Source organism: Ursus maritimus, unplaced genomic scaffold (assembly GCF_017311325.1).
Source record: "Ursus maritimus isolate PB19 unplaced genomic scaffold, ASM1731132v1 scaffold_25, whole genome shotgun sequence".
NCBI classification, from domain to species: domain Eukaryota; kingdom Metazoa; phylum Chordata; class Mammalia; order Carnivora; family Ursidae; genus Ursus; species Ursus maritimus.
The window spans coordinates 38,237,761-38,262,512 of NW_024425008.1; the positions used below are offsets into that span (position 1 = coordinate 38,237,761).

Genomic DNA, 24,752 nt, shown 5'->3' on the forward strand with positions numbered 1-24,752 from the left:
TATGCCCTGGCTCTGAGCACTTTTACAGTTTCAGTAATTACAGTATAAAGTTAGAAGAAAACTCCAGTTTTCTAGGGCTCCTACTGAGCTGTCCAGGGTTCTGACTTCCACACAGGCCAAGACTACCTTCCTTATCCTTGGTCTTGATGCTGATGATTTTGCTTTGAACTTGGAATATTTTGGATGTAGTCTGTGATTCCTAAACTTGAATACCTCTGTGGTCTCTATTGAGCTCCGCCGGGCCAGGCTCTTGTCAATGGCGTAGTATATATAAACTGAAAAACTGATCGTACTATGTCGGGACTTTAAATTTGGAGAATTTAAGTCCTAGAGTCAGAAGACTTAGATTTTAGTAACAGCTGCTTTAGCCATGTGACTTTGAAGAAATCTCTGAACGTTTTTCAGAACCTTGGTTTTCTCGTCATGCCTGAACAATAAAATGTGACAAATATCTGCAACATAAATGACAAAAATACAATACAAAGAGCATTTAAAAATACTTAAGAAAAAAAAAATACCTGATTGGAAAAAACAATTGGACTGGACACAAAAGGCAATTCACAAAATAAGAAAGATAAATTATCCACATGATATATAAAAATTAACTCAAAATGGACCAAAGACCTAAACATAAGATGTAAAACTATGAAACTCTTAGAAGAAAATTTAGCTGTAAATCTTTGGACCTGGAATTAAGCAATGGTTTCTTAGATACAACACCAGAACCACAAGCAATGAAAGGTAAAGTAGATGAATTGGACTTCATAAAAATTAAACACATTCGTGCTGCAAAGGCTGCTATCAAGAAAGTAAAAAGACAATCCATAGAATGAGAGAAAAAATTTGCAAATCATATATCTGATAAAAATTTGTATCCAGAATTATAAAGAACTTCTACAACAAAATAATAGAAGACAAATAACCCAATTTAAAAGTAGGCATGGGATTGAATAGACATTTCTCCACAGAAGATATACAAATGGTCAATAAGCACATGAAAAGATGCTGAACATCATTACCTATCAGGGAACTGCAAATCAAAACTAAAATGTGACATTGCTTCACACCCACTAGGATGGCTGCAATAGAAAAAGGCAGATAATGACAAGTGCTGACAAGAATGTGGACAAATTGAAACCCTTACACACTGCCGACAGGATTTTTTTTTTTTAAAGATTTTATTTATTCATTTGACAGAGATAGAGACAGCCAGGGAGAGAGGGAACACAAGCAGGGGGAGTGGGAGAGGAAGAAGCAGGCTCATAGCGGAGGAGCCTGATGTGGGGCTCGATCCCAGAATGCTGGGATCACGCCCTGAGCCAAAGGCAGACGCTTAACGACTGAGCCACCCAGGCGCCCCTGCCGACAGGATTTTTAAATGGTGCAGTTAATTTGGAAAACAAAATTCTCTAAAAATTTGACGGTTCCTCAAACAATGAAACACAGACCCTATACGACCCAGCAATTCTAAGCCTAGGTATATATGCAAGATAAAAGAAAACGTGCTCCCAAAAATCTTGTACACAAACAATTATAACAGCTTTATAATAGCCCAAAAGAAGAAACAACCTAAATGTCTATCAACTGATGAGTGGTTAAACAAGTTATAGCATATCCATACAATGGAGAATCCACACAAGAAAAAGGAATGAAATAATGATATGTGCTATAACATAGGTGGACCTTGAAAACATCATGCTAAGGAAAAGAAGCCAGTCACAAAAGTGCACATATTGTATGATTCCATTCATATGGAATATCCAGAGTAGCTAAAGTTATGGAGTCAGAAAGTAGATTAGTGAGTGCCTAGGACTGGATTTGGGTTGTAGGGGTGGAGAGTGACTGCTAATGGGCATGAAGTTTCTTTTTGGAGAGATGAGAATGTTGTACAGTTGATTGTGTTGATGGTTGCACAACTATGTGACTATACTTAAAATCATTGAATTACACACTTTAAATTGTATTGTATGGAAATTACATCTCAAGCTGTTATTAAAACAAATAAATACAAATTACCAGGAAGCACATTTGAAATCTGCTAATTCCTTGGTCATCAAATAAATAAAAAGCTGACTGTGAGATACCATATCTCTCATCAGATTTTGGAAATTAAAAGTTGGCATGTGTGTGTATTCAATGAGATCTATTTGTAAAGTGCAAAGAACTGTTCAAAGGCAATTTACTTCCATCATGTATATTTTGGTTTGCTCCTCAAGCTCAGAATATCTTTATTTTAAAAAGATTTTATTTTATTCAACAGAGAGAGAGACAGCCAGCGAGAGAGGGAACACAAGCAGGGGGAGTGGGAGAAGAAGAAGCAGGCTCATACCGGAGGAGCCTGATGTGGGGCTCGATCCCAGAACGCCAGGATCACACCCTGAGCCAAAGGCAGATGCTTAACCGCTGTGCCACCCAGGCGCCCCTCAAGCTCAGAATATCTTAAAAGGTGTTTTTTTGAGTCCACAGCATGGAAAATTCATGTTACAGATTTCCTAATTCATGTTTTTGCCCAAAGAAGTCACAAATCTTTGCCGTTTTGCTCAAATGCACAAATTCTATGAGAAAACCAAAACTGGGTTACTGAAAAGTGATCAATTCTCTTCTTTCCTTCCCTACTGGAGGACATTAGAAGCATCTATGTTTTGTCCCCTTTGATGGCAGAGTCAGTAACAGCAGCCACTCCCTATGAACAGAAGGAGCCTGGTGTGTTCCAAATGTGTTGAGACATTTGTGAGTGTTGTAGTGGGCTCCTGGAGAAAACACAGCTGTCTTGTGCACCAGCCTGGGGTCTCTATAAATTAGTTTCAATCTAACTATTTTTTCACTGCAGTAGGACATGGAGGACACTTTTCCATATAAAATTCAAGAGCTACCACACATTGCAGCAGAGTAAAAACCATGTTGCAAAATGGGTGGATGCTATAGACACAATAAGCTTTGAACCAATGCCACACACAACGATTTCAGAAAAATTTGAGGTTGCAGATGAGTCTCATTTTGAGTCAAACACTTTATCTTACTAAGTCAATGGGAGTGGTTTCACAGTTGCATTCTTTCCCAAAAAGTTCCAAAAGTAGAAACGAGGTTTGGGTGCTGATAAACATATAACCCAGAGAAGGCAAATACTTGGCATATGTTGCCACATCTCCTTCACTTGCCTGCATGTAGCTAGTGCTTATCCTTCCAGGAACTTTTTCCTACTGAATCTGAACATAGCCCAAGACTCTCAGTACAGTGCTCCAACATTCAGTACTATACAATCAATGAATTCTATTTGCCATTCCTGATACAGGCTATTCCAATTTGAGGTGTGTGTGTGTGACCCAGCTACTTCAAAGAACCTTTGAAGTGTATTTGTCTTTATGTAAGGTTTGCCTTTCAGAATTATAGGATTTTCAAGTGAAAACCGACCAATAGTCACTCAATATAGGGGAACATTTCTCATCTAATTTGTTTTAAATGCCTTCAAATTTGTTTTAAATGAATTCTTTGATTCTTCGATCTTTGCAAATACAAAAACGCAGACAGAGCTTTTACCATTATAAGCCATTTTCTGGAAATAATCTGGTGTGTGCTTTTCTATGTTAATAACATACCTACTTATATCAGCCCATTTGGTGCTCCCTCAAACCCTGTACAGAAGATACTATTAAAATATCCAGGTTACAGTTGAGGAAACTGAGGCACAGAGCTCTTATGTAACTTTAATATTGCAGTTGGAAAGGATTTCGTCTTGGTTAAAGTTTGTTACTTGTGGTGCTCTTTTTATCTGTCCTATACCACCTTTCCCCATGATATGAGGTTTGGTCTAAGTTAAGAAGCTAGTGTTAAATAAATGCTCCTCATCAGATTCCTTCTTTTGAAATGATGAACAAAACTTCTTTTCCAAAAAAAAAAAAAAAACCCAATAGCTTTGTCTTTGAAGACAAAACCTGACAGTTCTTTTGTCTCAACTCTTCTTGCTAAGAATTCTTTAAAAGTGCCAACCTTATTATTTTTTTTAATCTCCAAAGCGTATTAGAGCAATCCATAACTTAGAGCAACTATGCAAGCCCTGGAATTCCACAGCTGACTGTGTGTTATGCCCATAAATTTCCAAATTAGTCAAGCTTTGTCAGTACACAGGGGTGCAAATATAAAATAATGTGGATAAACATTGATAACTTCAGACCAAAGCACAAACCTGAAAATATCTTCATCCAAATAAACAATTATTTGTATATATTCAGAGGTGGAATCTAAAAAAGTAAAGATGGTTGTGAAGATTGCTAAATCTGAAACAGTGAACACATCTCTTTTCCGCAGAGCAAAACAGAATCATTTATCAAAATGGAATTTCAATTAAATTGGAAATGAAAATGGAAATTTTCAATTTCCTTTAATAAAATCTAAATACATTTAACTGGCTATTTCCTCCTCACATTCTCAATTAGAGTATTGATCCGCATCTGATACAATATGGAAAATAATTAGAATCCTATTCCCAAATTCCTTATCTATTTAGGCATAAGGAAGTTAAGAGGCTTGCATTGTTATTCCAGTTTTTCAATGATGACTTTCATTAGTGTTTCCCAGGGAAACAAAGTAACATACACTGTGTAATTGTGTATGAAACTCCCTTACCATAACAATTCTCACACGTCCAGTACACATCCGTAACTGCTTAATATCGTATCCTTAGGGTTGACTGTGTTCTTGGCATGTTATCAATAATGAAACTGAGAAATTCCCATCTGGTATTTCTGATGCCCCAAGGAGTTCTAAACAATAGATGTGAAAAAGTCTCACAAGGGCCCCCTGATTACACAGGATTAAGCTCCATGGAAAGACGGCAATGGAATAGCTTTTCATCTTAAAGATTTCTTAAACAAGGTTGTTTTTCCCATGGAAAGATTTCAAAAACCATGATGATTCATGATAACCAAGAATTTTTTTTGGGTTGCTGTTGTTGGAGAGGGAATTTTTTTTATAGCTTTATTGAGGTAAAATAGATATACATTAAATCTCAAATATTTATAGTGAACAATTTGATTAGTTCTGACTTATGTATACACCTGTGAAGCTATCACCATAATCAAAATAATGAACATGTCCATGATAATTTTTAAAGATACCAGTAATGTAAAATTTTGGTGATGATCCTATCTCCAGGGACATCCGGCACTAGTAGGCCACATTTATTGTCTACTGAGTGAATACATCTTCTCTAATTTATTATCACTGGACATCCTTTGAACACTAGTGTACTAAAAGAACAAAGGGTTGGACAGAATTTAGGCTTTTCAGTTTCAGCATTTTTGAGGAGCAGCTGAATAGTGCTGAAGTTGGCCTTGGAATATAAAAATCAACAGGTATGGGTGCCTGGATGGCTCAGTGGGTTAAGCGCCTGTGTTCAGCTCAGGTCACGATCCTGGGGACCTGGGATTGAGTCTTGCATCTGGCTCCCTGCTCGGTGGGGAGTCTGCTTCTCCCTCTGCCTCTCCCGATATCTTGTGCCCACAGTCTCTCTCTCTTTCTCTCAAAAGTAAATAAAATCTTCCAAAAAATCAACAGGTATGAAACCCTTGATAGGCCTATGGTAGCTTAGCCTTGTCACAATGCCCCAAGTACTTCTACTCCATGACCCACCTTTTCTAGAGAAAGAGCAATGGATAAGCCTGTTGTTCTACCCTGTGTGTTGGCCTGATATTTATTTTTTTCCCAAACCACATCATTTTATAGACAATTTAGGAACAAATAACGCACAAGTTTTGTTTGAAAAGATGGGTCCAAATGTGGCTATAATACATTATAAGCCAACTTCTCTGAGTTCGGTTTATCTTTCAAGTATCTTCCACTTTGTCAGAGACAGCTGTAAAGGGAAAAAAAAAAAAAAAGCAGCAGCAAGGTTCCTGAGATGTCCACATTCTCAGATCAAATAAACTGCACAGACAGCTTATCATTTGTATGGTTTTGGCTCAGTGTTTCTGAAAGGAAGCATAGCTGCTTTTTGTCCTGCCTAGTGACATCCTACTTGCTTACAGTGCTGGTACGGATGAGGTCTGGTAAGCTTTTTTTCAGAGGCTCTCCTTGTAGTTCTTTCCTGTACTCCACTATTTTCAGCCCTGTTCTGGAAACAACAGTTTTTAAGGACGCAGCATCTAACCTCGGGGTTGTAGCTCCCTTTCTCCTCTTCACCCTTCCCCGCGCAGACCCACGTCCCCTCCAGAGCTGATATTGGTCTCTTTCAGAATCCTGGCCTTAAGGTCTTTAAGCTTCCTTCCTTTTCCCTGAGTCCCGAGACACCAGTCCGGGCTCAACTTTAGGAGTTGGAAGGGCGGCTCGCCTCATCCGTCACGCTTCAGCTGCTGACTGCTTCTACCTGCTCATCATCTCCTTAGATTCTTACCCCAAAGAGAGGAAGATTCAAGTGGATTTGGCCCATCCCCTAATCGGGGCCTGCCACTAGCAGGCCGGGGGCTGATGTGGGCCGAGGGAGACTAGGACGAAGCAGGCCATTTTCACCTGCGTAATAACAGGCTTGGGAGTAGCGGAGCGGCGGCGGCGGCGGCGGCTGGAGTAGGAGGAGGAGCGCAAGCAGCAGCCGCGGCGGGGCCGGGAGGAAGAGGAGGGGGAGGAGGAGGAGCTGAAGCGGGGAGAGCGGCAGCCAGCAGCTCGGCCGGAGTTGCAGCAGCGGCAGCGGCGCTGACACCGTAGCCTCCCCAAGCCCCGAGTCCAGGCGGGGGCAGCAGCAGGGAGCGCCCGGCCGCCCAGGCACCGCACCTCGGCCCCGCCAAACCACCGTCGTCGCGCCGGGGGGACCGCCAGCCATGGCCACGCCGCCGGATCCCCAAGACGAGCTGCTGCCGCTGACAGGCTCCGGGTCCCAGTGGTTCGGGGACCGGGGGGAGGGGGAGAACGAAGCGGTGACGCCGACAGGGGCCAAGCCGGCGCCGCAGGCGGGGGAGCCCGGCCGGGGGCTGGGCGCCGGGGCAGGAGAAGCGGCGCCGCGGGAACTGGACTCGGGCCCCGCCCGGCCGCCGCCCGTTGCCATGGGAACTGCATCCACAGGTAAGGCGGGCGGCGGGCGCCGCTGCCCCGCAAATGGCGTCGGGGACCGGGTCCCTCAGCCGGTCCCCTTCTCCACATCTCGGCTCTGCACCTCGCTCGCGCTCTCTACCTTGAGCACCAACCTCAGCCCGCTTCGCCACGGGCGACTGTAAATATTGGCGGACTGTTAGAAAACAGGAATTTTTTACCCCAAAGGCTCGGAAGAAGACAAAATACTATCGATTCATTTTATTTCATTATCATTGTTATCTCGGCTTTAAAAATTGTCCTCGGAGGCGAACCGCAGCATCCTGGCTGCTGGCGCGCCCGCGTACAAGTTTTTTCCTTCCGCCAAGAGGTTGGAGGCTGTAGGGCCCGCTTGGCCAGTTGCGATGATTTTTTGGGGCGTGTTTGCACTCGGCGTGCGCGCCGGCTACAGGGGACGCTGACAACAAAGCGACGGGCAGGCCGGCTGCCGCTAGATCCGGCTGGGTCCGGGGCAGAGATGTGGCTGGAAGTGTTCCTTACCCCTTCCCTCCACAAATCGCCACACCCTACTCCCTCCCAGTTCCCCTGCCGTTCTCCACCTCCCCCTCCCTGCCGCAGAAAACAGAAATCCCAAGGTGTGTATGTCTCATTTAGGAGGGGCAGCTTTGCAAGAGGGTTAGGAGTTGCGACTGTCCCTGCCCGGAACTGCCCAGATGTCCCCGTCTTGCAGGGAGCATTGAAACTTGGAACCCGTAAGAGCGGCCGGCCTGGCTGCGGTGTGAGGGCTTGAGTAGTGGTGGTGGTGAGCGAACGAGGCACAGTTTACCGGCAATCTGGACCCGCTGGGTATTTGGAAATTGCCTTGGGTTCGGTCACCCTTAGCCTGACTCCCCCTTTCGAGCCGGAGCGCGCGGGTGCCCAGCTGGGACCAGGGCCTTGGAGCATCCCGACCAAAGGATGCGGGAGGCGAAGCTTTGGGGAGGGGCTGCCGGCCTGGGTAGCCCTGTGTTTCCAGGCAGGGGGTTAGAGGGGGCCGTGCAGTGTTGTTCTCTGAAAAAGCTTTGTTGTAGTGGAATGGGAGTTGTGTAGATTTGGATATGTAGTCCTCGAGGATATGGGGTGGTGGGTGCTTCCGGAAGAGGGAAAGGGGGTGGGACTGCTTGCGTGTTCTTGGCAGCTGATTTAGGGAAATCCCTTTCTTAAGCCACCGCCTCACTTAAGGGTCATGTGGAGTGCGTTAGGTAGTCTTAACTCTGGTCTAGTACAAAAGATTTGAGCTGAGGAAAAAATGTTTGGGGAATGCGATAATTAAAACATATCAACACTGATGGGAAGGGAAAAATTGGGGACCATGATCAGAAAAGAAAGAAAGAAAGAAAGAAAGAAAGAAAGAAAGAAAGAAAGAAAGAAAGAAAGAAAGAAAGAAAAGAAGAAACCTGCAAGGAAGAAAACCCCATTTGTCATATATTAATTATTATATGAGGGTGTGGGGGTGGAAAGGTTTTAAGACTAAGAAAGGCTGCCTAGCTTCTCTTTCAACTTCTTCATCTGAATGAAAACAAAACTCCTTGTAATGGCAAAGGAAGATGGAAAAAGATAAAAGACAAAGGGAGGTACTTTTGTTGGTTTTCCATTACTATTCTTTGTAGCTCATAGTTCAGAACCTTTACCCACCATCATCAAAGTAAATTATTTCTTTATAAATATTTCCCACCTCCCACTAGTGTCACCAAAGTTAGGGGAACCTGGGAAAGGAAGCTAGTGCCCTGTGTTCAGTAACACACTATACATTAAAATGAGTTGCTATGTATAAAATGTTTAGAACAACTCCTGTCATAAAGTAGCCATTTGCAATTTTAACATTATTGGCTTTTTTTTATAGAAAATTATAGAAATATTTTACTTTTTTGAATATGTTGGGGGTTTCCTGTTCTAGACAACAAATACACTAATAAAATGAACATGATGATGCTGAGTTTGGATGGGAAGGGGATGAAGGGATGGGAAAGGAGCACATATTTTGCATATTTATATAGAATGTTTTTAGTTTATTATTGCTGCTTGAAGGAATGTCTCATATAGTTGTTGATTGTTTAATGTTTTAAATGTACATGTTTCATATTTCTTATACTGGAGAGGCTGGTATAAGAGACCTAGATGCTGGAAATGATATCTAAATAAGTAGCTAGGTCTTGAAAATCCAAACAAAATCTGGGCCATCTTCCTTGTCTGTTATTGCGACAGGTTTTTTTTTTTTTTTTTTTTTTTTTTGNTATAAGCAACGTCAGTAGGTGCATCTGTAACTTTATCAGAGACAAAATCCAGAGGGAGCCTATTAAACACACTGATCTACTTTTTAAAAAAAGAATGGTGCTCTTTGGGACTCAAACTAAGAAGTAACTTAGACTTTGAGCGTGATGCCCTATAAACAGATTTTGTTTCTTTTTCAGATAGGATTATAAAGTGTAAGACAGATATTGATATTTTAAAAGCTTTTTTTTTTTCTGAAAAACAGCACTAGTCATGCCATCTGGACAGAAATTCTGTTATTTATTTTTATACATTGATGGTAATTAAAGTTCCTAAAGAAACATTTCCAAAACTATTTCTTAATAATGTCCTGCAATGAATATATGTTTAAACATCATTAAAACTGTGCTATATTTTCAGGTATTCTCATTGCTCCTGTCCCTTTTGTGGAGTGGAAATGTTTTTAATAAAAAGTAACACTTTCTTTTAAAGCTACAATTTTTCATGTCGAAAATTGATAATGGGCATGCAAAATGATGTCTATTGCCAAGGGAACATTTAATACACCCTGTGTAGGCTACAACATGTTAGAGTTGTTACATCATGAATCAGCACCATCATCTAATAACTTTATACAAAGGGTGGTAAGAGCAACTGTTTTGTTTTTTCACGATCAGTTATTTTATCCCTGGAAACTATTCAAAGGGAGCATACAATAACACAAGGATAGAAGAAGGGCCCTTTGTTTAAAGGAATAATTTAAAATAGAACATTTGAACAAAATGCAGTGGTGAGAAGTTAACTCATGGTTGCTTTGGAAATTAACTCATTGACTGCTTTATGCATGAAGGCAAAATGAACAGAATGGTGAATGATCCAGAGAAATAAATATGATTTGCTTCTGTAATATTGACTTATAGATAATTTGACTTAAATTTCTAGATGATTGGTGAGAGTGAGAGAGATTTTTATTTTATTTGGACCACAGTGCTCATAAATTCGTATTTTTCAAATGCTGAATGTGATACGCTATTGGAAAAGCTATAAATTATCTCTCATGATTTAAATAACTTCAGAATATTTATATATCCTGTGTTCATTGTTTAGTATAATAAGTTGTACTGTAAATATCACTGACATCTTCTAAAATTCACATGGAGGCTGGATTGAATCTCTTAACTTGTGGGTGTGTTTGATAGATGTGTGTACAGTTTTTTTATTTGGAGTCATTCCCAGTAATCCCCTTCAGAAGGTGTAAATTTCAATTTTCTTTTTTCTTTCATCTTTTGAGAAAGCTACAGTTAATGTGGAAATAAGAAGGAACATTACACTTACTCTTACAATATTTTACAGAACATATAAGAAGAATAAAAGAGTTCCTAATGTAATTTATTTCTCGGACATAGCCTCTGGTTACAATCAATAACATTTCTGGCAGAAAGTATGGTATATGTCCTTTCATATAGGGAATTCAAGTTAGGGTGAATTAAAATTTAGAAACACTTACATACCCTAAAAATACATGGATAATAAATTTTATCGAGGCTTCCAGCATCACTTCCTCTTCATGTACTCACTCTTCCTGGAAACCCATCCTGGTCGTTGCCCCTCAGATCTACCATAGGCCTTCTTGCCTCGTCTCTTTCCTAGGGTGTTCATTTACTTCCAATTCTGCAGGTTTGGAGACAAGTTGTGGATTTTTTTGCTCATTATATTGTATCCTGAATAGCACGGGTTCCAGAAGGGTTTTATTATCTGTAAAGTGAGAAACCATTGCGGTTCAATTCAGTTTAGTAAACATTCAATGAATGCCTCCTTTTTGGAAGTGTCTGTGCTAAACACAGGTCGTGGTTTCCTGAAATAGGTGCATCTTTCTGTTTCACATTAGTATTTAGTTTAATGAAACAGTTCCTTTGGTGTCATTTTTCAATTTCCTTATTCCCAAGTCATCACTGGAAGCTTGACTAGAAGGGCATTATAATAATCTAACCCCACAGGCACAAGGGCATGAGTTAGTTTTCGGAGGTCACCACGGGATAAACAAACATGAGCACAACTTGCTCAGACTATGCAGCTGTGGGAAAAGAAAATCCATCTAGGTATCTGTCAGTCTATGGGATTGGGATCAAAAGAAGGGAGCATTTTATTTATTTTCTTATTCTGGGGATTTTAAGGCATATTTGTAAAGTGATATAAATGATTCACTTGGGATGGAAAGATGGCGAGTGTAGGGGAGAGAGTGCATTTCCTGTAACTGAGTAGGTGAGGGGAATGACCCAGGGCATGGTGGAGGGCTGATGTTAGATGGACCGAAGGACAGCTTGTGGATAGAACTGGAGCAAAGACAGATGAGTGGGGCACAGGGGTGGGGCCGAGAACAGCTAGAGGTTCTTTTCCAACTGTTTCTATTTTCCATGAACTAGGAAACAAGGTCAAGAGCAGAGTGAAAGCAGGAGTGGAGTTGGAAGTTTGAGAGGAGGGGAGAAAGTAGAAAATTGTTTCTAGAACGGCAGAACGAAAGGATTAGTGGAAACTGGGAATTCTGAGCAGTCCTAGGGCTCACTTGGAGTTTGTGGTCATGAGCTTGACGTGAGACCAGTTACTGTATATGCTGTCTTTTTTTCAACCATGTTCAGCTGCCTGAGCCCTGGTTTGGAGTCAGTGGATGGTTGAATTGGTTTTGTTTTTGCTTTTCAGTGAGCATGACAGGAAGAGAGGGGCCATGGACGTGAATTGTGTGTAAGGCAGTGAGGATACTGATGGGTTATGGAATCTGGGGAGGAGGGAAGGAGGACAAGAGGGGGCTGATGCTCAGTGAGAAGATGATATAAATGGTTCATATGTGCTGGTAGGGTGGAAGAACAGATGGGACGGGGATTCCTGGATAAGGGAACTGAAAGGATAAGAGGTGGTGCTTCCAGAGTGGGTGTTTGCGACAGAGATTAAGGAGGGAGCACAGTTATTGAGTAGGAGACCGGGTTGGAGTGGAAGACAAGGTCATTGGAGGAGTGGAGTCCAGAAGAATGGCAAGGGCAGGAGTAAAATCCTGCCCTGTATGGTTACTGAAATCATGAAGAACAATGGCAGAGATCGGAGAGAGACGTGAACTTGGTGCTGATATCTTTAGGAAAAGACGTAGTGACCTGGGCTTCAAAGCTAAGGGTTTCTTGAGGGGGAGAGAAGAACAGTGTCCTGTGAAATGATTAATGTGAAGTCCTGACTGTAGGTTCTGCAAACTATTTAATATGTACAGAACGTAGGAGATGCAACTTAAAATAGTGCGTTGTGGGGGATGGGAACTTTGAGGGTTGTAATTAACTGAATATGAGCTAGTGGTATGGTGAAATTACTAAAATCTCTTATGTAATTTTAGATAGTATTAATAGAAAGTCTTGGGTACACATTATATGAGGTAATAATTTCTCTAGATTTTGTTCTAGGCAGATTTGGAGCCTTGTACTAAACAGTGGATACCATGCTGTGAGAGACATTCATGAACTACAGAATGTTGAGAGAAGGGTGACCAGACTGGTGAGGCTTCTAGAAAAAATGCCATTTGAGAAATGGCTGAAGAAATTAATTTTTTTGTCACAAGAAAGAAGAATGAATGGAGATTTCAATGTTAAATTCGAATACCGGAAGCACTTCTCTGAATCAGAGATGTGACCCAGACGATTTCACAGGGCAGAATTGGGAGGGTGGGCAAATTGGAGAAGCAGATTCCTACTTAGTGAAGGAGAAAGTTCTACTAACTAGAACTACCTGGAAAAGAGATAGGTTGCCTGTCAGTTACTGATATTCAAGCAAAAATGAGGTTGTTGTTTATTGGAGGAAACTTTGAAAGGAAGTTATTAGTTATACCAAGATCTTTATACTTTCCTAAAAGAAAACAATGTGCCTAACTTAAAGTTGTGGTTGTTAACATGGACCTATTTCTTAAAAGCGAACAGCATCCTAATGAAACCAGAAAGAGTCCGTCGCAAAACCCATAGTTAACTCCAAATTGACTACCTAAAATGCACTCTCCACAAAATTGTGGCTTCCTTGAAATTCTCTAGTTCTCCCTTGTCGAGAAACACTCCTTAATGTAACATACTGGCTTAAGAACTACACAGTTTTATCCAGTTTGGGGTCATTAACCTAAATGTGAAGCACGTTGTTTGCAAGTATCTCTTTTATTTATTCTTTTTCCTGAACTATCTTTTTCATTTTTGGCTAACATATCTAATTCCATAGATATTCAACATATTCTAAAATGTTTGGGGAATTCATTAAATAATTCCGTAGTGCTAAAAGCATCATTTGACTCTGTCCGTAGTCCTCTGCTTCACTCCCTGTACATTTATGTGAGATTATTCATTGTAAAAACCATGTTTCCTGGGTTTCCTAATGAATACCTTTCTAGCTAGAACAGTTCTGCATTCTAACTTCCATCTCCGATCCCCAAATGGATTTTCTAATTCATCTCCTGCATGAGATTATTATAAAACCAGTTATAGGGGCGCCTGGGTGGCACAGCGGTTAAGCGCCTGCCTTCGGCTCAGGGCGTGATCCCGGCGTTATGGGATTGAGCCCCACATCAGGCTCCTCCGCTGTGAGCCTGCTTCTTCCTCTCCCGCTCCCCCTGCTTGTGTTCCCTCTCTCGCTGGCTGTTTCTATCTCTGTCAAAAAAATAAATAAAATCTTTAAAAAAAAAAAAAACAGTTATAGACCAAAATTCTTGCTTCTTGAATGTGGGGAACTTGTTGAATATATCATATCTTTAAAAAATACCTAGACCTAGAATTTTGTTTTAGGCTTAGCAAATCTTTATGCATTTTCAAAAAACAACTCTTGAATAACAAAGAATTGTGTGTGTTCAAGTTACGGCTGATCTAGTTGCTGAGCATAAGAATAAAAACCAATGTCACGTCTATCTTTGGCATGAATTTTGCAACTGATCCTGAAAAATCAGGACTTCTGAAAATGTGGTCTGTAGACTGTCTGCTTCAGGATCACATGAGGTAATCCACAGACTTCAGACTAGGGAAACAAGCCTGCCAGATGCATATTAAAACTTCAGGAAGCACCAATGTATTGACTCTCCCCCGTATGCTTCGTATTTTGCTAGGAGCTGTGGGGAATTGAGGACATGAGCTATGTCCCCTTTCCCCGTTCTTCTGAGCTTACTGTCTAGTTGGGAGGTAAGACTAACTCACACAAAACAAAGGTCAGTAAGTCAGAATACAGCCTGCTGCTTAGACGGATGGTACAAGCGCTAAGTGCTACGCACATTCCGTGGTTTTATGGGTCCCAGAGTTCCTGGTCTTTTGAAGGAGGTGGAGTGTGACACACCTAAAGGATAGACAGAACAGGAATGAGCAGAAGTGACCTGAAAGACAGTTTGGGTGAGGGGAGAAACATGGGTGATGACTTGGGGATGACCAGTGACTAGGCTGGTTTAACCTGTCCGGCTGGGTGAGGGGAGACAGATTCTGGGGGGCTTGAAAGCTACTCACGGGACTCTAGACTCCTTGTGTATGGATTCTGGGACCTTTGCAGGTTTATGGGTGGGGGAGGTAATATTATAAAACTGTGGTAAGGAGGATTGGTCAGACGGTGGCATAGAGGATGAACTTAGTGGGGAAGGCTGACCCACTGGCAGCATCAGGGCCTTGAATAAATAGCCATGGGAAGAAAGAGGAAAAAAGGATGAGCAGCTTCCCGGTAATATTTAATAGCACTTTGTGACTGACAAGATATGGGGTGTGAGGAAAGGAATAAGTCAACTCTAAAGTTCCATGTCCTGTGGCTGGGAGGATGTTGATGTTTCTAGGGAGGTAGGGAGGGGGAACTGGTTAAAGAAGGAAGATCACGGATTCATTTTTAGTCATGTGGGGCTTGAAAGGATGATAAGCCCCTTGACTGGAAATCTCCCCTTGGCACTGAAGATAAAGGAATGGATTTTAGAGATGAAAGCAGGATTGTTGATATAGATTTAGAAGGTTACAAGAGAAGTCATAGAATAAATTAGATTTTTGAAAGAGAGTATGTTGTGTGGGAAGACCAAAGGGCCAAGAACGGAGCACGGGCTCCTTGCCTCTTACTAGCTGAGTGGCATTAGGCAAGTTTTTGAACTTCCCTGAGCCTCAGATTCCATAGTAGTATATATGGTACTGGGTCTTGTAGAGGGTCTGGCAATCAAATGGTAATTACTGGTTTTTTTTAAGATTTTATTTATTTATTTGAGAGGGAGAGAGAATGCGCACAAGTAGGGGAGCAGCTCAAATGGCAATTACTCTTATTATTAGAGTATCATGGAAGCCAAGATGGCATGGTAGAGAATGAGCTCTGACTGAGAAAGCACATTTCTTTTTTTAAAGATTTATTAATTTTTTTCAGAGAGAGAGCACATGAGCAGGGGGAGAGGGAGACAAACAGACTACCCACTGAGCGGGGAGTCCAATATGGTGTTCAGTCTCAGGACCCTGAGATCAAGACCTGAGTCAAAATCAAGAGTTGGACCCTTAACCCACTGAGCCACCTAGCTGCCCCTGAGAGGTTTACCTTGTCTTGGCTTTGGCACCTAATATAATGTCAATGTGGGCAAATCTGCTTTACGTCTCAGTTTCTTCATATATAAAATGGGCCTGATAGTATTGTCCTGGCTATCTTAAGGACGTGTATCATGAAGATAAAATGAAGTAACATGGGGAAGTAAATGCAAATTGCAAATAACTAATTATCTGGAAGGTGCTATTAATAGGAAGCCTGGTCAGCACACTGTCAGATGCAGAAGAGCGGTCTAGGAGAACAAAGACGGAGAAAAAGTCATGCCACCTTAGTCTTAGCCTTTTTAATAGAAAATGCTTGCTGTGCTTACCTGGACCTCAGCCAAATCTCAGCAGGGAGTGGCAGGAGAGCAGGGAAGAATGGGGGCGGGGAGAAGTCCGTTCTGGTGAAGCGCTTTGGAAGACATTTTGGCTCCGGGGAGTGCAGTTGGAGTGGGGACCTGCCTCATTCCTCAGGTCCTAATGAGTGGTCAGTGACTGGAGCAGGGCTGAGGTGCGCCCATGGGGGGCAGCTGGAGTGAGTGCAGACAGCAGCCGGAAGGGCAATGAATGTAGGAAGCTGTTGTAGGTATACGTGGGAGTTGGTCTGGAAGAGGCTGCTTCTGTCACCAAAGAGGGTTTGACAGTGAAAGTCAGCTCCTGCCACTACCTATCCCCCCCCCCCCCCCGCAAGACTAAATCAACTGGTCCTGTGGGCTCTTGGGTATCTGCCGGATAGTCTTACAGCTCTGTACGTTAAAGTCGTTTATAAATAGACTAATGCCTCTGGAAAGATGGAGCCAAGACACTTTTCTTTATCCTCCTGCTAAGTATAGCCAAAATGCCTGAATATTGTATATAAAATAAACATAAAAAGACTCTGAAAGGTGGAGAGAAGAAGGCAGACTTACTAGGGAACTTGGGACCTGAGAAAGGACGTACAGTGAGTTCTCTGGGTTTTCTTTTCCCCTCATCTAGTTCAGACTGGGTATGATAGAAGCCAGCAACTGGGAAGGGCCAATGCACACAGACAAAAAGCACCCACAAGAAAGCCTGTTCTCTCCAGCCAGATGACCAGGAAAGTAGCAGCCTAGCAAGGCTGAGAACTTTTTGACACTAACTTCTCTGCTCCAGCCAAACACCACAAAATAAACTGCTGGCCCCAATCCCTATCCCACCAGCAAAAGCCAAGCAGGGAGCCTAGACTTCAACCCCTGTGAAGCTGTAAGAGGCACCCCAACAACTCCCCCACCACAATCCTAGTGCCAGTGGACACCATGTGGGAAGCCTGGACTTCCACCCAGTATGGCAAGGCTTCGGACCTAATAAGCCTTCCAGCTAGTGTGGTGTCAGAGGAAGCTGAGTGGAGAGGCAGGCGTTTTAACACTGCTCACTGGTAATGAGACTCAGTGGAGAACCTAAACTCCACCCCCCTCCCTGCCCCGGGGGTAATAAGGCGGCACTCTTCTTCCCTGTTAGTGTGGCATTACGTAAGATCTGTAATCTCATAACGAAACACCCCAAATGTCCAGATTGTAATTGAAAATCACTTGTCATACCAAACCCCAGGAAGATCTGAATGTAAATGACAAGGGCTATTCAAGACCAAGATGACACAGATGTTGGAATTACCTGACGAGAATTTTAAAGCAGCCATCGCAAGAATGCTTCCATAAGCAATTATGAACACACTTCAAACAAGTAATAAAATGGAAAGTCCCAGTGAGGAAATAGAAAGTTTCAGTGAAAAAAATAGAAGATATAATGAAGAACCAAAGGGAAATTTTAGAACTGACAAATACAATCGCTGAAAGACTTAGAAGAGAAAAAAACACAACAATTCAATGGGTGAGCTGAACAGTAGAATGGAAGGGATAGAGGGAGGAACGGGTCAACTTGCAGATAAACAACAGAAATGACCAATCTGAACAACAGAGAGAAAATAGACTGAAAATAAAAGTGAATGAATAATGAAACCCTTCCAGCTCTGTAGCTCAGGCATGTTTACCGGGCCTCGTTCCCTTTCTCCAATGTTCCCTGGGTGTTCATGTGAACAGACAGACCACAGTGGAAACAGACTGAGAGGTGTGTGCCTCGGCTTTGCTAAGTAGATCAAGTCTAAGCTGTGTTGGTCTAGATCTGGGCTGTAGGGAGAAGAACCCAAGAGCACTATTTTAAGTCCTTGAGCTGTTTTCTGCGTTTACAGTACCCACTAGTTTCTGACCCTCTCATACTTAGGTAACTAAATATATGCACATATTAGCTAAAGTATTTATTTAACAAGCACTTATGTAGCACCTACAATGTGTTCTGGGCTCCTTACATTTCACTGTTACAACTACTCAGTGAAGCAGGTGTAGTTATCTATCCCATTTTACAGACGAGTAAGTGGAGATAGAGGTTAAGTGTCTTGCCTCAAGTCATGCACTAATAAGTGGCAGCCATGAGATTTGGCTCTAGAGTCTGTGCTCTTAATTAGCCCACCCTTGCCTGTTTTGGGCTTTTCTCATGCAACATCTATTTTATGACCTCTCTAGTACAAGTTGCATGCTCATAAGGCATCACCCTGTATGAAAGCCTATCTGAACTAGAGTGAAAGAGAGAGGCTAGGTGAGGGGGAAGGTAGCTAAAATGTGGATTGATAGAACTTGAGAGTCCATAGGAACCTCACTGAAAGAAACAGTTGCATTTAAAAGTGGAGGTTTGATGGGACAGTCGTAAAATGTTGCAATGGGATCCTCAAACTAATGACTAAAAATCAGGACGGGAGGGTCATGGGGAAACTGCGACACATATAAAGAAAAAAATAGAGGAGTCTTAGTTAACTAGAAGTTAACCCCAAGTCAGTGGGGTCAACCAGCTGTCCCCAAGGTGATGATTGGTCTCTGTTTAGCAGAGGTATGCAGTTTCGGCCAGAATGGGGGTGGGGGGGTGCTGGGGAGGTGGTGGCCACCCATGTGGCTAGGTGGCGTCCTGAGTGCACTGAGAGTGCCGGAATGGAGATGGTGCAGAGGGTAGCAGAAACCTTGACTCTGAAAGAACTGAGGATTTGCAGCCTGCATAAGGGAAGATAGGATGGGTTATGACAGCTCTCTAAAAATACATGAAGAACAGTCCAGTGGCACAGGCACTGGATACATTCTGTGTGACTCTGGAGGATGGAGTTGTGGTCAATCGGAAGTTACGCTATGAAATATGAAAGTAGCCAGGACCGCCCCATATGGTGATGAGTTTCTTGTCACGGAGGTATGTAAGCGTAGCCGTTCTGGTCATTTATACAATAGAGGGGATACAATAGAGGGGATACATTGGGTTAGTAATTTTTTATCTTTTCAGGTTCATAGACCCCCCCCATAGAGTCTGATGAGAGCTTTGTGATTTCTGCCCAGGAAAATGCATTTTATAAACACCAGTTTGCACACCAATTCTGGGATTTTTTCAGAAGCCTTTTATGGATGGAGGAATTAAATAACTTTACAACTCTTAGAAATTGATAATTCTGGATAACCTCTTAGAGATCACTGTTTATACAAGGGCACTAGTTTTACAATTCAGTAAAATCTCAGTGAATCATCCATTCACTTATTCAACAAATATTTAGTAAGCACTCTCTAGATGTGTGTGTGTACAAGGTATATACTAGGTATGAGTAGGTGGCACCTAAATGCAAAACCAGAATATAAAAATAAATGCAGTAGAATAACAATGTAGCCAGATTATGAGGAAGAACAGTCTGTATTGAGGAAAAGGTCTGCATTCCGTAAATGCTGTTCCGTTAGTTTCAAGAATATGCTAGAACTGCATTTGTGTCTCTCGAAGGGTTACCAAGCCATGCTCTTTCTAAACCGGCTATGACGAAGTGGGAGAGAGTGTGGACTTGGAGACGCCATGCCAGATTCCAGTCTCCGCTCGTCCAGTGGCCAGTAGCAAGTCACAGCCTCTGTGGGGACAGCTAGATGGTAGCTCTAGGTAAATCTTCAGTCTCCAGATAAGTGAGGTATCATTTGTTCATCTGCTGCTTTTGTGGGTGCTGTAACTTCTGTGTACACTTTCGTCATTGCTAAAGGTTTTGGAACCAGTTGTTACTTAAGGCAACATCCCTTTACTGTTATGATCAGGAGATGTTTGGGGGAAGGGGTAAGAGAAGATGTTACTTCTCCCCCTGCTATGCCCACCAGCCACCTAATGCTACGGTAAATAAGCAAACAAACAAACAGATACTCTCTGATGTGGACAGTGATGTTTTCTCAGTTTTATGTAAAGTGTGCATAGGATTTTTAAAAATTCTGTACTACTTTAATTTGTGTCTGAATACATCATCAAAGTAAAATCAGGGTGATTCCTGCTCGAGGGCAGCTTCAAAATAAGTCACCTGGCTCTGCCTCCAGCCAGCCTGTGGCCCCTAAGCACTATAATCTAGGAAATATTGGAGTGGCCCCTACTATTATTTGTTTATCAAACCTTTTGTTATTGATAACACAAGGGTAAATTGCAACCCAGCATGTTTGCATTTTCAGAATTGAACTTGAATGAGTTTATTTTTTTAATCAAATCCACAGTGTTAAAGTCTTTCTATTTTATTTCACCAGAAATGTGAAAAAGAACAAACACCTGGTACCTTTTCCTAGAAATTGCATAATCTTTTAAAGGCCTGGTAGCTTATAATTTGGATGTTTGCATATCAGAAGTCTCAGAAGAATCCGTTTTGTTTCTATAAATGTGGAACAGTTTTTAAAAATTTGTTTTAAAGAGAGGAAATGTACTTTCTAGAGAAACAAGCCCCAGAAATATCCTGTCTTGAAGGTAAACGTGTGTTAGGAGTAGGAAACAGTTTGTGGTGGGCTGTCAGGCCATTTGTGTTACCTTTTTTTTTTCTTTTTAAGTATAGTACTCTGCTTTGTGCTCACTACTTATTTAACCATTATAATAACTTCCAGGAACATTGGTTCCTAAATGAAATCTCCACCAATTTGTTAACAAAAAAGCTCTGCCATTCTGTCAGACTGGGGACATCAAGGTCAACCTTTAACTGTGTCACTTAAGAAGTAATGATTGGTTTCCCCTGTGATCGTTTGTGTGAAAATGTCTTCTAGATATTGATTTGATATTGAAATGCCACCTTGTATAATGAATCTTGTGAAGTGTCAGTTTTCAGTTCATAAAAGGGATAATTGACACATAGGTTGAAAACAAGAGCCTAGAACTCATTTTCTTCTATGAAGGGCCCTGGCTCGCCGGGGGGAAAAAAGAAATCAGCAGAGGACTGTGTATGAGTTAAATGGAACTTAATTCAGTTGATTTCCTTAGTCATATGGAAATATTTAATTCCAGAGCCTTGTTTTAAAATTATAAAAACAGGGGGGCGCCTGGGTGGTGCAGTTGTTAAGCGTCTGCCTTCGGCTCAGGGCGTGATCCTGGCGTTCTGGGATAGAGCCCCACATCAGACCCCTCTGCTAGGAGCCTGCTTCTTCCTCTCCCACTCCCCGTGCTTGTGTTTCCTCTCTCGTTGGCTGTCTCTCTCTGTCAAATAAATAAATAAAATCTTTAAAAAAAATTATAAAAACAGGGGCACCTGGGTGTCTCAGTTAAGCGTCTGACTCTTGATTTAGGCTCAGGTCATGATCTCAGGGTTGTGGGATCAAGCCGGTCTCTGGGCTCAGTAGGGAATCTGCTTGAGATTCTTTCTCTCTCCTCACCCTCTGCCCCTCCCCCACCCTGCATGTCTGTGCACTCTCAAGTAATAAATCTTCAAAAAATATATAAAAACAGTGTTTGCAAGAGAAAAAACTTACCATCTCATCTTCTTTGCACAATTCTTAGTGCCAACCTTGTATAGTGAGTGGTTTGAGGGGTCAATGAAATATTTGTAATGCTTGACACTTAGTGAGGACCTTATAAATGTTTGCCATTCTTATTATTGTTTTTAATTCCCTATTAATTTTTTTCATTTGCATAATAATCACTAACCTTCCTTAAGTGCTTTAGAATGGATGAAGCACTGATGTCGTTTATCTAGTGATCCTTATTTTACAAATGTCAACTCCGAGAAAGGCCAAAGCCACATCTCTGATGAGGTGTGGAGAAGGAGGGGGAGAAGGAGGGGGATGGTGATGGAGGAAGGAAGCTTGACCCTTGGAACGGACACAAGTAGACTAATGGGGAGGAAAGGCGGGGGAATATATATATGGATTTGTAAAAAAAAAAAAGAGGAAAAGAGAGTTAGGTAGCAAAGCTTTCCTAAATTCTAGAATTGGGGTTCTTGGCCTTACTTTTCCTCTGAAATTATAATTTGCATCTTTTTTATTGTTTAGAGACTTTTCCTAAGTGGAGTGACCTCAGCAGGTCCCTGGGGCTCAGGGGTAGAAGCTTGGGGTGTTCTGTGCTGGGCTGCTCAGAGCTTTCTCACCTGCAGGCCGAATGAAATCAAGTAGTGGGCTGAATCAGGCCTGGGGGCCAAAGTGTTCCTTCTTCCATCTGGGGATTTTCCAAAGGCTTTACATTAGCTTTATCTAAATGGAGAAAAAATTAGCTCAGAGTTTTCTCTCAGAAATAAGGGATTATTTGTAAACTTTTCTCTGCACAACCAGCCCTGAGGTTCACAAGTGCTGTGGTTTAGGAAGCAATTCAGAGAATTAACTGGTTTTCCTTTACCACGCTCAAGTATAAAAATGTATTCTATACCTTGATTGAGAAATGGGGTAGTTAAGAAAAAGAGAGGAAACAGAACAAAGTGAAAGTTAACATGTATTTAGCTCATGGGGCGACACAGGCAGCGTGTGACACACGTTTTCTGTATCTTCGTAGGTTAGCTTTCGTATCAGTGGCCTATTGAATAGCTAGCAGAAAACTGCACTGTCACTTGGTTGATCTGAGCAGCCGTGACCACTAATTTTCATAAGTCCCTGTATTTGCTTCCAGCCAGGGCCAGAAATTAGACATAGAACAGGAGTCTTCCAGTGAGATCCCACAAGGCTGATTAGGAGAGGGGACCAGATGTTGGGGCTCAAGTCGTAGCTGGTGACACATATGCATTTTCAGGAATGTTTATTTAAACCACATTCTTTTGGGGGGGTCTGCTGAAATAGCCAGCTAAGGATTTGGGGTCCTCCCTATCCTTTCATTAATGATGGTTTAAGTATGTGTACTCGTTCATACTGCATCAAGTACATGAATGTTTTTTTCTCCTTGTCTAGATGAAAGCCCCTCGAGACGGGTGTCAAGTCTCCAGTAGTCTATAAACCCTAGCAGAGGATCGAACACAGCAGTCAGAATTTCATCATTTGATGATTTATTTCGTTCTTTGCTTACGTAAAAAGATCTTAATACCATATTGGGGCCATAGCACATTTTCATAAGCTTTCAGTGTTCACAGAATCAATGACAATTCGAATTTAGAAGTAGGACTTGGATCTTTTACATATAACTCATGTGACCACTATTAGATCAATTACAATGTGAATTATTACTCCCGTTTATATGAGTTACAAGAATAATCAGCAAAAAAATGTCCTATGTCCTACCACTTTGAATTTCTTTAAAAACTCTAGAGCGCTAACTTAAAAAAGAAAAAAAAATTCTTGGCAGTTATGATTAAAAATGATGATAAATGAATTCTGTTAACGTTTTTAAATTAATTGAGTGGATGCCCTTGATAAGGTGTTCAGTTATCCTGGGGATTTACATAATAAAATGCAGTAGTTTGCACCGAGATGAGTTTGACACAGTTGTCATTAACAGTTCCTTCTTAGCACCTGGTGGCTCACCTGGCTGCTCAGCCTTCAGAAAGCAGATGTGGCATTGAGGTGCAGACCATTACAGGTCAGATCCTCATTTTCTATTAATAATAGGAATAACAACGGTGAGTTAATCTTTCACTAGTTTGCGGGTAGCAAGACATTACCGCCTTTTCAATTCAATTCTTGCCCTTTGAAATCTGGGCATTTACTTGAGATAAAAGAGACTCCACAGACATGGGGCTTGAAAACAGGTTTGGGCCCGGCAGAGATGGCCTGGCTAAAAGTCTTCATATGGGATTTGTGAATAAATTCAGGTCCTGGGCCCGCTTCCTGACTGCCAGCTTGGGCGATCTGTGCCAGCTTCCTCCAGCTCTCCTCGGGCCTGCCTGTGTATGATGCTGTCTCTTCAAGTGACAACAGTCTGTGGGTTCAGCACCTAGACCTGCTCAGAAGTAAATGTAGCATGAAGTAGGGCATTCTCTCTATGGAAGGTTCGAGAGGAGACTGCATGATCTCTTTTCAGGGATGTTTACAAGGAGGCTTATTTTCAAGTGGGAAGTTGAACTAGATTACTTTAAATTTTCTTTGTATTCCTTTTGTCTCCGGATTCCAGGATTTTGCAATAAAAACGGGGGTTTGTTATGCACATGTGAATGACTTTAAATGGACACATACATTTTTAATATTGGGGCTTTGTATCTTTAGTTAAAGCAAACCGAAACACCAGCAGTCTAAGTGAACAGGTCATTTTAATACTGAGAAACATTTTCTACTTGTTATTTTTATGGCATGGTCAGAAAAAATGTCTTTGATTAGTAAAATGGAAACATTGATTAATCATTATGTTCCTTAAAATGCTGTTGGTAGACAAAAATATCTTATTAAGTAGTGCTCATGAGGGCCATGATGAAGGGTGGGAACTAAATATTCATTATGACACACTTACATGCCTTGTATTATGCTAAGTGTTGTTTTTAAAAATTTAAGAGTGTTTTTAAAAAACTCTTTCTCAAGAAACTGATAGTCTAATGAAAGAGATAAATAAGGCAACAATTATATTTTATTGTGGAGAACTATGATAGAAGTTATGTACAGAATGCCATGTCAAGCATCTTAACAGAAAAGGAAGGTTGGAAAAAGCTTTTTGCTGCAAGTCGTTCTGAAACTGACTTTTAAAGGATGAGAAATTAGCAAGATAAGGCATGGGGGAGACCATTCA

The 24,752-nt window shown here is 41.6% G+C and overlaps 1 protein-coding gene across 1 annotated transcript in view; it reads left to right on the forward strand.

Moving 5' to 3' along the window:
• The first annotated feature begins 6,809 nt into the window (after positions 1 to 6,809).
• Positions 6,810 to 24,752, forward strand: part of RTN1 (reticulon 1) — a 207,627-nt gene continuing 189,684 nt past the window's right edge. The window contains exon 1 of the mRNA XM_040641823.1: positions 6,810 to 7,050. Coding sequence (XP_040497757.1) covers positions 6,810 to 7,050 — 241 coding nt within the window. The remainder of the gene's footprint in view (positions 7,051 to 24,752) is intronic.